A 12412-nucleotide genomic window follows, 5' to 3' on the forward strand; every position below is an offset into this window, starting at 1 on the left:
TCTCTGCCTTGCATTCATATGGAAATTTTAAACACAAAGTAAATATTTGAAAAATATTTTGTTAAATTCTAAACTGTGAAAAGCTTCCAAGCCTTGTTCATTAGTTGCAATGTAGCTTTATAACTGTTCCTAGTACCTTAGTACTCTTATCATGCCTTCACTAGTTTTCTGTGGCATTTTTTGAAGAGAGGGATCCGTCCCCTTTTGGCTTTCTCAGTTCATTATTTTTAATCAGTGGTCATATTTTAGTTTCTCTACAAGGTGCTCAAACACTTATTGTCTCCACTGACAATTTCCAAGACCTAAGTCAGGTTGTTTTAAATCGAAGCAGATTAGATCGGCAAATTGTATAAAAAGAGTGGGGAAAATCAAAACCCAAAAAGAGAGATACAAAAGAGACTCACCTAGTTAATGACTTTGTTGCAAAATATTATTTGACATTGAAGATCTTTCATAGCTGAAAAGTTTACAATCTAACTTTGAATAGCAAAGCTACCTTTTCTCTCAGCGTGTCATCTTAGTGTGCCAAATGATCCCAGGGAAGTGGCTTTCTCCTTAAAAAGCCCTTTTGTGAGGCAGATGACAGGTTTCTTATTACAGCACCTTCTGAAACCACAGTAGAATGGTAAATTCTGTTAGAATCAAGTTCAGATGACGCTTGCATAAATGTGAGATTGTCATCTCATGAAATATTTTTGCTCTCATTAATGTTCTGCACATGAGACTGTGCCATTGGTTATCATATGGTTCCATCCAGATGATCAGTATACACAAATATGTGTATTTCACTTACCCCACCAGTGCACATATGTGCAGATAGAAATTACTTTTTTTAAGAGTGAAAAGACTTGTAAGTATAACTCATGTATCTAGATGTAGATTTCTGTTGCAAGGTAGTTTTTAATTTCAACATATGTATTGTTTTTCAGGGAAGGCTCCTCTTTTCCCATGACTATATATTTTGGTGTGGCGATTTTAATTATCGGATAGATCTTCCTAATGAGGAAGTGAAGGAGTTAATTCGCCAGCAGAATTGGGATTCTCTTATTGCAGGAGATCAACTTGTCAACCAGAAAAATGCTGGACAGGTAACACTTAAGAAAACGTTGCATTTAAGAGTCCTTTATTCTTTAGACCATAACTCTTACTAAAGACATTTCATGGAGGTGCTTGTGCAAGATTTTCTGCATTGCATTGTTAACTTGTCACTTTTGTCTAGTCACCGGTCTGGAGGGGGGTGGAGTGGGAAAACAGTCAGTAGGGTGCTTGTATCGGTTGCTCTGAAGAAATTTTTACTAGTGTGAATACAATGACTAGTGATAAGAATGAGGTTTTTGATGTCCCGTATAAAAGAGAGACTGCATTGTCATCCTGTGAATAGAGTGTTTGGGGCATATTACAGAGAAAATAGTAAAGGTTATCAAATGCAATTGTCACAGCAATGGATTTTTGAGAAAGCATAGGAAAATCTTTGGTAATCCCCCTTGTCACATTCATATCATGTTAATAGAATCAATATATTTGATATCACCTAGTTAGTGATGAGCAAATAGACAGCTGCTAGCAGCTTCAAATCAAATTATGGCTTTATTTAGGAACAAAAAGACTTTTAGGGATTTATTGTAGTATGGCTTGGAAGAGGCTTCCGACTTCAACCTTTTTTAGCATGACATAGTTAAAGGGACACTGGCAATTTAAAATTCATATTTCTGTGTGAAAGTGTTTTATCCCTTCTTGTTAAAGTATCATTGAGTACTATACTAGGAAAAAAGTCTATATTTTTTCAATTTTTTTGTTTACTTTGTGCACTTGGCAATACTTTATTTATAGATAGTGTCTCCTGTACCGGAGTTAGCTTTCCCTTATTTGTGTATGTCTTTCACAGAGCAGCAGGGGAGAGAAAAACATTTTATTAAGTTTGTTTGGGTTTTTTAAATTTTAATGAAGGAATATTATAAAATAACAAATTGTCAGGGAAATTCAGAGGTGGCCAAAGTAACTGAAACTACTTAAATTAAGTTTTTTGTTTGTTTAACTAGATTTCAAATTGATTGTATCCCTTCAAAACAAGAAAAGCAGGCAAATTCTGTATTAATTCAGCCTTGGCTAGGGGATCAAAATTAGATTTATATCTCAGAGTTCCACTAATTCTATTGAGACTGCCAATGCAAAACCAAGTTCAAACTAGCATTTGACAAAGTATTCTTGCTTATGTAGCATACACTTCACCAGTGAGAGAGGTTTTCAGTCTTTTAGGGAAGTGGACCAATTGGTCTTATTTGTTATGGGGGAGAATTTCAAAAGTGCCTAAGGGAGTTAGTGGCTTTTTAATAGGACATGTGCGCCTAAATTCCATAGGTGCCTTTTACAGATTTCACAGAATTATCAGAATTTTCCTTTTCTCATATTTTTATGCATTGCTGAAGAATAGAAAAGTATTATCCTCTTTTGTACTTACTTCTATCTCTCTTCCCATAAGACATGTTTAAGACATTTTAAGATTGGTTTTTTTTTGGGTAACTTCTTGGGAGACTTTGCCTGGATACAAGATACACCCCATCAATCACCTGTGTTATAAACATTTCTGCTTAGAAGACAGACATTGCTGTAGTGGGATAGACCAATCTATGTAGATTAGTATCTAGTCCTAGTGTTTGTCTACACAGAGCTGGCAAAGAGCGCCAGAAGGATGTGATTTGTAGTATGCTCTTGCATGCTGTGTTCTAATTGTCCCATATAGACCCTACTGGTGCATTCTAAAAGGTAACTAGTGCACAATGATGTAGTTCTGTTTCATTCAGGATTACGTTAATGCGAACTACATATATTTAAGAGGGTGCCAGCAGAGTCTACATGGGCATTTAGAGTGCAGCACATTAGTGGGTTTACAACTCACACCCCTCTGGTATGATTTGCTGCGCCGTATAGATAAGCCCTTAGACAATGGCTGATGCATTCAAAAGTTAGAATATGAAGATGGATTCACATTCTTCTGAGAAACGTGATTGTACTCAGTCTTTTCCTACTGTTGAAAGAAGGCAGAATTTTGATTAGTTTCAGGAAGCTTTCCACAATGATTTCCCATCTTTGTCTTTTAGTATGACTCAAAATTTTTTTGTTCATACAGATCTTCAGAGGATTTTTAGAGGGGAAGGTAACTTTTGCACCTACATACAAATATGACTTGTTTTCTGATGACTATGACACCAGTGAAAAATGTCGCACACCAGCATGGACAGATCGTATTCTTTGGAGAAGAAGAAAATGGCCATTTGACCGATCAGGTTTGAGAGTTTACTTAAGTTGAATTCAATGTCAGTTTAAATTACTTATAGTAGCCTTCCGGCAACATTCATAATTCCTAAAATTTTTCGTGATTACTTTTGAATTCAGACCAGAAAAAAATAATTGTTCATTTTGTTAGCTCATTTCAACAAGAAAGCATATATAGCCCTTGTTCTTCTTTATATGCCTGTCTTTGATTTGTGTGTGTGTGTGTGTGTGTGTGTGCGCGCGATGTTGTAATGTTGTTGCATATCAGTAGCCAGAGTTCAAAATCAGTTACTGGCACTTATGTAGAGTAAAAGAGCCTTACTTCAATTTTCCCCATCGTGTTTTCAGTTGGTTTTAATAACTAGATTTTTTTTAGGCTGTCCATGCAGTCACTGTTTTTTTTTTTTCTTTTATGCTTATTGTAGCTGAAGACCTGGATCTTCTGAATGCTAGTTTTCACGATGAAAGTAATATCCTTTATACATGGAATCCTGGTACTTTGTTGCACTATGGAAGAGCAGAGTTAAAAACGTCTGATCATAGGTTTAAACTTTACTTTCTATATTACTCTTTAACCATCTAAAATGTAATGCTTTTGCTTTATTATTGTGTTCCTCAGTCACTCTGATGTTTTCTAACTTTTCATATATATGTATGTATATTTCTTTAAGGCCTGTTGTTGCATTGATTGACATAGATATATTTGAAGTTGAAGCAGAAGAGAGACAGACAATTTATAAGGAAGTGATTGCTGTTCATGGACCACCTGATGGTACTGTAATGGTCTCCATCAAAAGCTCTTCACCAGAAGAAAACTATTTTGATGATAACTTGATTGATGAACTTCTTCAAAAGTTTGCAACCTATGGTGAAGTTATACTTATAAGGTTAGAACACTTTTGTTTATTTACCATTTAAACAATACTCTTTATTCATCAACTTTGTGAACTGACTTTCTTGGGGTACATTTGTGTTCTGATTTACTTCATTGTTATAACTGTTAGGACCCACCTGTCCTTTCAGTTCTTAGTTCTCTGACAGAAGCAGAAGTCCAGAGTCAAGCAGCAGACAATACAACAGGTTTATTGGGATCTTTTCAAGCAAGCATCCGTTAGGACCCCAAGTCTTTTACACCAATAAATCTTCCCCCCACTTCCTGTTTTACCACAGTTTTTATAATGTATCTTAACCAATCATTTCTTTAACAATATTACAAGATGATTCTTTAACCAATCCTAACATATTGTAACAATTCTTTAACCAATCATATCCCACTGCCTTAACTGATCACACTTAGTTATGCAACAGAGAGAAACAATCAAAGAACCAGACAGAAATCATTCAAATAAATAAATAGAGAATTGGGTACCATAAAGACAAAACAATGAGTGTAGATTTTACAACCACAACTGTTAAGTAATTATTTTGCCAGACAGAATGCTATCAAACCAAGTTTCTTTAAACATTCTAGGATCTTTTCTTTATCTGGAGATGTTAAACTGGATCACCATCTTAACAGCCTGGTATTAGATGTTATGTTGAAATGTGCATATGTGATTGCATGCTTCCCAGCTTATGGCTGCCACTCCTGCATCTGAGCCAGCGTACAAGGCCTCAACTGTCCTAGTGAGAGAAGGCCTGTGGTGTTGATTCTGTTTTATACCCCTATAACCAGCTAAATTATAAGCATGTACTTGCAAAACATGGGCCTATACAGGCAGGCCTGAATATCTATATTCTATATACTAACAATAATTGAGAAAATTCATGTCTAAATTCAGTTGGCTTAAATTGTGGCCAATGATGAGAGCTATTGCTATTTGTGGGTTGCTTTTTTTTAAAGGGGCTTGTTCCATACTCCATCCAGAAGAGAAGAAAAAAATTGTAAAGCCAAAAATTGGTGTGGGTGGTGGGTTCTATTTCTACTCCTCCTTTAAACTTAATTTCAAAATATTTACCTTTTGGAAACTAATTCCCAGTTGCATTTCACATGGAAACTAATTTGTAATTTGGCCAGTGGAGGGTGGCCCATATGGTGACTTGAGAGAGAAATTTAATCTAAATATGCGCCTAGATAGGCTCTCTGCAGGGAAGCTTCCCAACAGCCAAGGGGAAATAGATGGGGCCATCGGAATGCATAGAAGGACCCGAAGAAGGAGAGGAAAGCTCATGTTGAGTGGCATGGAAGGAGGAACTGAGATTTGGGGTGATTATTGCATTATGCTCAGAACAATTACATTCATCTTCAATGTTCAAAGGGTTGAAAAGGTACAATTTTAAAATAGGATCTAGCAAAAGTCACTAATTTGACATTGGGGACAAATGCCATTACTGTGGTGAAAACAGATCAGCAACTAAGTCCATCTGTAGTCTCTGGGACAGGTGGCAGATGATAAAAACATCAATTCTTACAAAGCAAAAACTGAATGTAAAGGGATATAGAAGATGGAGAATAGAAAAACGTCAGCCTGTAATCAGGTCAGTTTGACTTCAACTGGCATCTTGACAAACCTGAAGAAAGAAACCATAATCATGGTTGTTGGCAGAGAAATGAGACTTAAAATCTAGTGGAGTCCCTATTTCTGACTCTTCTCTTGTCTTCTGTTTTGCTTCCTTCTTTTCACTTCCATCTGCTAACCACAGGTTGCTGGAAGGTGGATTTCTTATGTTTCCTGCTCAGTAATCTGTTGGCAACATGGATGCATCTTTGGTGGAAACCTAATTTATCAGTAGCCAAAGTAGTTGTTGAGCACAGTAGTAATGCTTTATAAATGAAGACAGCTGGAAAGGGCAATTCATGAGACTCACATAACCTAATTTTACGATGGTTTCTTTCTGTAGCCCTTCCATGTATAAATTGATCTGGATACATCAGTGAACAAGAACAGTCACAGATGGATTTTAAGCATCAAGCCACAACTTTATTAACCTTAATGCTGGGAAAGGTTACTACCCACCGGATCACCCATACTCTCTCATATCAGAAATTTTAAGTGGTTCTAAGGCAGCACCTATCATAGGGTTAGGCTGAAATATTATATGGTTCTAAGACTCAGCTTGCTCTTCTGAATTGTTTTAACACCTTTCACCCCCCTCATCCCCGAAAGGGGGATGCTGGCACATGAAGGCCACAAGGTTTCCCCCTATTCCATGGGCACAAGGCCCATCAGCAAAACCCCTGAAGTAAAAACCTTTGGGAATGATCCATTTTAGCCTTTAACTATTCTGAAATCCAGCTGCAAGTTATGATGAACTGACCATCCCTACCACATATTATTACTAAAAAATATTCCTAGTTAACCTAATTGTGCATTCGGGATGCTGTGAGGAAGGTGAATAAACTCACAAGGTCTCTGGTGATTTGGTCCAAATGAGAAGAGAAAATTCCTTCCTGAACCCCAAAATAGAAAGACCTGCAGAACACCGTTGCAGAACAATTTTAAAACTACAGTTGCAAGAAGTGGGGCTGTTTAAAATAGAGCATGAAGAGGGTCCTTATGGCCTAGGCTAGGGTTTACATTAATGAAATGGGGGGGAGAGGAACCAATCAGTTGTCCCCCTCCCCCAGCTGGCCAATGGGTGCATAGAGCCTCCAGAGAAGGCGAGGCCACCTCTGCATTTTCCCTCATCCTCTTCTACCAGGGCTTTTCCAATCACCACCATTTCTCTCCAGTTTTCCACATGTTCAGGCGGGTGGGTGGTAGGTAGGGGTACTGATTCTGATAAGATCAATCTTGAAAAAAGTGTACCTCAACAACCATGTATTTTTGGTTGTGCACTAGATTTCTATTTGTCAACATTGATAACTAAGCCAGAAGATGTGTGTAGGGCTTGTGGGGAGTACCATGTTTAGGAGATTCCCAAATTAATATTAAATATTTCAATATACTTTCTTAAATATTTCCATGTACCAGTATTGTACAAGTGAAATTTACCCCCATCCTTTCTTAAGAATTTAGGAGAAGAAACCATCCTGATTCCATTGAGGTTAAGTTCAAAACTCCCATTGACTCAGTGGGGCCAAGATTTCACCCCTGGCTTTCACTATATAAGGCCTTGATCCAAGTTCATCTGTGCAAGCAGAATCTTACACCTGGCTGCAGGGCAGAGTGATTTAAATCAAAGCAATTAAAATCACCACTTTTAATCAGCAAGCAGGAGATTTTGATTTAAATAATAGATTTTAATCATGCTTTGCATTGGTACTTCAGTTAATTTCCTGAAGAAAAATTGATTCTCCTTGGTTGGCAATCATTAAAACATGTTGTTTTGCAACTAAATTTCACCTTTACACTAAGTTCGGTGTATATATATTAATGTAAGAGGTTGTATAGCTTAACATACATTCATTTCCATTTTTATATTGTTAGAAAATGGTGAATGATGGATTTATTTAATAGATTCATTTTTTACTTGATTTGTTATAAATTCTGTTTGGATGGAAATTAAAATTTAAATAAAAATGTATAAAATCTTAGTTTTAAAACTACCTTAAGTGTGCTGGAAGAAAAAAGTTTAGTAAAACATTTTTTGTATTTAAAACTTACCTGATTTATTAAAGAAGTGAATCTGTAGGTAGTGAATTGAACTGATTGCTTCTAGTCCCTATGTCCCTCAAGATTTTAAAACTAGCAGATCTCGTCATGACTACTTTTTTTTATAGATTTGAAAAAGCAGGAAAGCTTGTTTTCTTCTTTCACTGTTTTCACTGAACTAGACATTGAACTGTACTAGTTGAATAAATTTAAATGAAGAAAATATTCACTCTGTACCTGAAGAAGAGGTTACTGACGTCAAAAGTGGGTTTAGCTCTGGGTTCCAGCTGCTTATCCACTTCCATCAGTTCAGTGGCTTGACTTGTTTTAAAACTTTGGCAACATATACTTTCTGCTTAATATACTTTTTATTTAATTTTAAATTATTTTAATTGATTATAGTAAGCTTAGGATTTAACATAGGTTTTCATAATTTCAAATTTATTTAAATCAGGTTTATTTTTTAAAAGAAAAACGTATTTAAATAAAATATAAAAAAAATTTAAGCAATCATATGCTTATCCTTCCAGGATGATATCCCCATTGAAGTCACGTGAAGCTGCTTGCAGGACCAGAGCTTTAGTCAGATCCTGTAAGGTGTTGAGAGCCCTTCCATTAATTCAGTAGGAGGAGCTGAAGGAATTCAACTCCTTGCAGGTTCAGGCCCTTATGCCCTCTTCTTTTTTTATAGGGTCTTATTTGTTCACACATGGCATAAAGCCCAAGATATATGTAAGGAAAAGGCTTTGATGATGAGTAGATAGTAAAATCAAACTTTATATAGAAAAATGAAAATAAAGCAAAGAAAATTGCATCTAATATATTAAACTCATATAGACAAATAATACAGTTTAACATATGTCACAATATGATTTAACACTGGGTACTTTAGGCAGATATCTAATTGCCATTGCAGTGTTTCCTAAGAGGGAAATAATAGTACTGTATGATTTTCATTTGTACTGTGGTTTTATCTTCTGGTTTATAGTAATGACAGATTATGGAAACTATGAACTAAATAAATAGACATTTTAAAAATGGAAAATTAATTGTTTAATTTTGAAAAGTTTGTGTGTCAATAGATGATAAATAACAAAGTTGTTCAATCATTTTGTCATTTCAACATTGTCAATGTACTTTGAAGATTTGTAGAAGACAAAATGTGGGTAACATTTTTGGAAGGAAGCTCCGCTTTGAGTGCTCTGAACATGAATGGTACTGAGGTAAAGTACAAATTACTGAAATTGTCTGTAGCAGGCTAAATTGAATTATTTAAGTACCATGTGGTATTCAGGTTTTGTAGATAGATGTTTCTTACTAGACTAACACTCACCATGTAGATTTGTAATACATACTCTCTTCTGAATTTTATATCATTTTCACCCAGCAATTTTGTCTCCCAAAACTAAATGAAAAATAATTCTCAATTAACTGGATGATCTGGGAAATATTTTTTTTTAACCATAGTAAACTGCATTTTGCAATTAAGCAGCATTAGCAGGAGGACAACCTGTTAAGGTGCAACTTCTGCCAAGCATTTAAGTATGTACTTGAATCCCACTGAAGTAAATGGGATTTAAGTACATGCTTTATGCTTTGCTTAATAGGTATGAACTTAAGCACATGCTTTACATTTTTTGCTGAATAGGGGCCTTAGTGTGTATATGGGATCAAATTTAGTCCTAGCAGAAGTGGGTAGAACTCAATTAAGTTATTGTCACCAATGTTTAGTAATTTAAGCTGCTATACCAATTGTAAGAGCAACTACATCTAAGTAGATGGAAACCAGATGAATGAGGTTCTTTGGCTTGTGTTACATGGGAGGTCAGACAAAATGATCATAATTAAGGATACGATTTAGTCATGGAGGTCATGGATTCTATGATTTTCCAAGGCCTCCGTGATTTCTGGGGCAGGGCTGGAGCTGCTGTCAGCCCTGGGGCTGTTGCTCAGCCACCCCGCTGGCATAGCTCCAAGCCCCAGCAGCTCTGCTTCCTCTCCTCCCCTAGGGTATTTTTGGTAAAAGTCAGGGACAGATTGCAGCTTCCCTGAATTTTTATTTATTGCCCGCAACCTACTAAAAATACCTGTGATAGATTCTCTTAACCTTAATCATAATGATCCCTCTGGCTTTAAAATCTATGATCTTTTCACTTCTATTAATATTATTTTTCTGCAAATGAGTTCACTTTTAATAGTTTTATAAGGGTGCAAAAAAGAATGAAGTTTTTAACTGGTTTCTGATGCTTTCTTTGTGATTCTTTATTTAAAAAACAAACTTAAGTGTCTTGAGACTGCAGTGTGGACTAGAGTCTCCATTTTTATGGCAGAGTATATTATTAATCCAAAATGTAGCATTCCTGTGGTGAAATCCTGACCTTATTGAAGTTGTTGGGAATTTTGCCTTTGATTTCACTGGGATGAGGATTTCACCTCTGGGTACATAGTAACTTTTCTATTCAGATTTGTAATTGGCTGTATCCCTAATAAGACTTGGTTTTTGTAATCTGATCTTTAGAGGTAGACTCTTACACCTCTGAAGTCACCAAGGCTCCACACAGGGAGTAGGATTTCAATTCATGGGTCAGATTGCAGGATCAAATCCTAACATTGTATCAATCCATATTACAGAGCCTTCACAATTTACTTAGCTCATAGTTAAGGCTGACTGTCATGACAAAAAAGGGAAAGCAATGCTTTTGTTAGAGTAAAGAATGCAAAAGTCACATTTTTAATTTTTTAAAATGCAGACAATAGCTTGTTACTTTTCAAATGAAAAAATAAATGTATGAAATAGTTGTAATTAATAGTTAAAAAGCAAGTGAAGATGTCAAAAAGGAATCAAATGTGTCAAAATTCTTGGAACACTCTCTTGCTATGTAATAGGAAGATTAGAATGAAAAATCATGCCTTTTTCATAAAAAGACCCTAAAAATAATTTTGTCACAGAAATCATGAAAAACATACAGCGTTTTACATAATACTCCGTATAGCAGAATGTCTTTTTGTTTTCATACGTTAGATCCCTGGTTTTTAATGCTTAGTTTTTTATTTTTGTGCTATGGGTGTGGTGTTTTTAAGGGTTGTTTTTGTTTTGGTCATATGGAAATTCAGCTTTTAGGAAGGATCATACACATTAACTTGAAAAACTCAGACTGGATCAGAAGTTTGGAAGAGGAGATGAATCTAGAGAAGATGGTTGGATTGCCTTCATCAACCAGCTCCACTTTGCTTTGTGAAGATGCTGAGGTTTCTGCGGACTATGATATGGAAGGTCTGTTGAATCAAATTAACTTCTTGCAGTCCTAGATATACTGCCTCATTAAATCTATACATCACTTAAACAATTTATTTTAAATTTATGCCAAACAGTTCATAGATAAGTTAAAAATCAGAGATTCTCCAGCAACATATGCACAGCTGAGCAACATTAGTTTTGGTTTCAGTTTGCACTGTATTCTGGCAGCTTTGGTTAATTCGAGAGGGTTTTTCTAGCTTTGCTGGGTATCGGCATAAGAGGCACTGGGTATAAAGGTTGAGATTTTCAGAGTTTTAATGAAGTTAAGCTCTGAAATCCCACTGAAAGGCAATGAGTGGAGCACCTAACTCTCTTAATTCACTTTGAGAATATCAGACAAAATTACAAGAGTGAATTTAGATACATAAAGTGGCTGATTTTAAACCTGGCCTAAACGAGGAAAAATGTTGGCTCTTTCTGATAGAAGGAAATAACGTTCCTTTGATTTTAAAGTAGCAGTTACCACAGTTATCAGCCTCCTGCATAAGAGGCTTGATGATTTCTAGAATTCCCTTTTTACATTTAGAGGAAGAAAGGGATCTAATAACAAGACAAATTAAGATTATGGAAGTATGTGTTACTGATTGATAGGATTCCTCCTCTGGTTATCTAGCTCAGAGAGTAGATATATTAGAAAATAGGTTCGGTATTGCTAATCTTCACACTGTTTCTGTAAGAAAGACAAGATGCAGTGGCTGTGGTTTAATAAGGCCACAGCTTCATTCACTTAACGCATCTGGGAATACCTACCAATAAAAACATACAGTATAGGCCATCATTCTTTTCTTAATCATTTCCATCTATTTGGGAGGGTTTTACCTTTCCAACCTGGTCCTGGCTTGTTACTATGATTCTACTGCCCTCCTCTCATGAAAGTTTAGTGGGGTAAAAAGAGGGGAGGGTTGTCCCAAACCCCCTTTTTCCAGCTACCTTAGGAGATGCCTCCCCCTAAATCCTCTCCCAACTCCTTGTTATCAGGGAACCATATCCCCTTCTCCTGCTGCCTACTAAGTTGTGACATCTTGACTTAACCTCTTTGCCTACCTCACTAGGGACTTGATCTGCTGCCTAGAAAGTCAAAAAACCCATCCCACATTTGCCAATCTAGTGATGAGGGAAAAATTTCTTCCTAGCCTCAAAAGGAAAAAAGGGAACCAGCACAAGCACACAGCAGATCATGAAACCTGGTCCTATTCTGTTCCTGTGGGTTACAGGGTGGGTGGTGCTGATCGGTGACTGATAAGAGAGTAAATTCCTTCCAGAATAGATGGAGTATAAATACCTCTTCCTTCCCCCAGTCCACATG

At 36.2% G+C, this 12412-nt stretch overlaps 1 protein-coding gene across 3 annotated transcripts in view; it reads left to right on the forward strand.

The window, feature by feature from the left end:
- Positions 1-12412, forward strand: part of SYNJ1 (synaptojanin 1) — a 107909-nt gene that overhangs the window by 55506 nt on the left and 39991 nt on the right. For all 3 annotated transcript variants that reach the window (XM_067565600.1, XM_067565601.1, XM_067565603.1), the window contains 6 exons: positions 930-1088; positions 3128-3284; positions 3699-3816; positions 3945-4160; positions 8953-9031; positions 10923-11082. In XM_067565600.1, coding sequence (XP_067421701.1) covers positions 930-1088; positions 3128-3284; positions 3699-3816; positions 3945-4160; positions 8953-9031; positions 10923-11082 — 889 coding nt within the window. The remainder of the gene's footprint in view (positions 1-929; positions 1089-3127; positions 3285-3698; positions 3817-3944; positions 4161-8952; positions 9032-10922; positions 11083-12412) is intronic.

The sequence above is a fragment of the Emydura macquarii genome, unplaced genomic scaffold (genome assembly GCF_026122565.2).
Source record: "Emydura macquarii macquarii isolate MOO-44397 ecotype Brisbane River unplaced genomic scaffold, CSIRO-AGI_Emac_v2 contig_2681, whole genome shotgun sequence".
NCBI classification, from domain to species: Eukaryota; Metazoa; Chordata; order Testudines; family Chelidae; genus Emydura; species Emydura macquarii.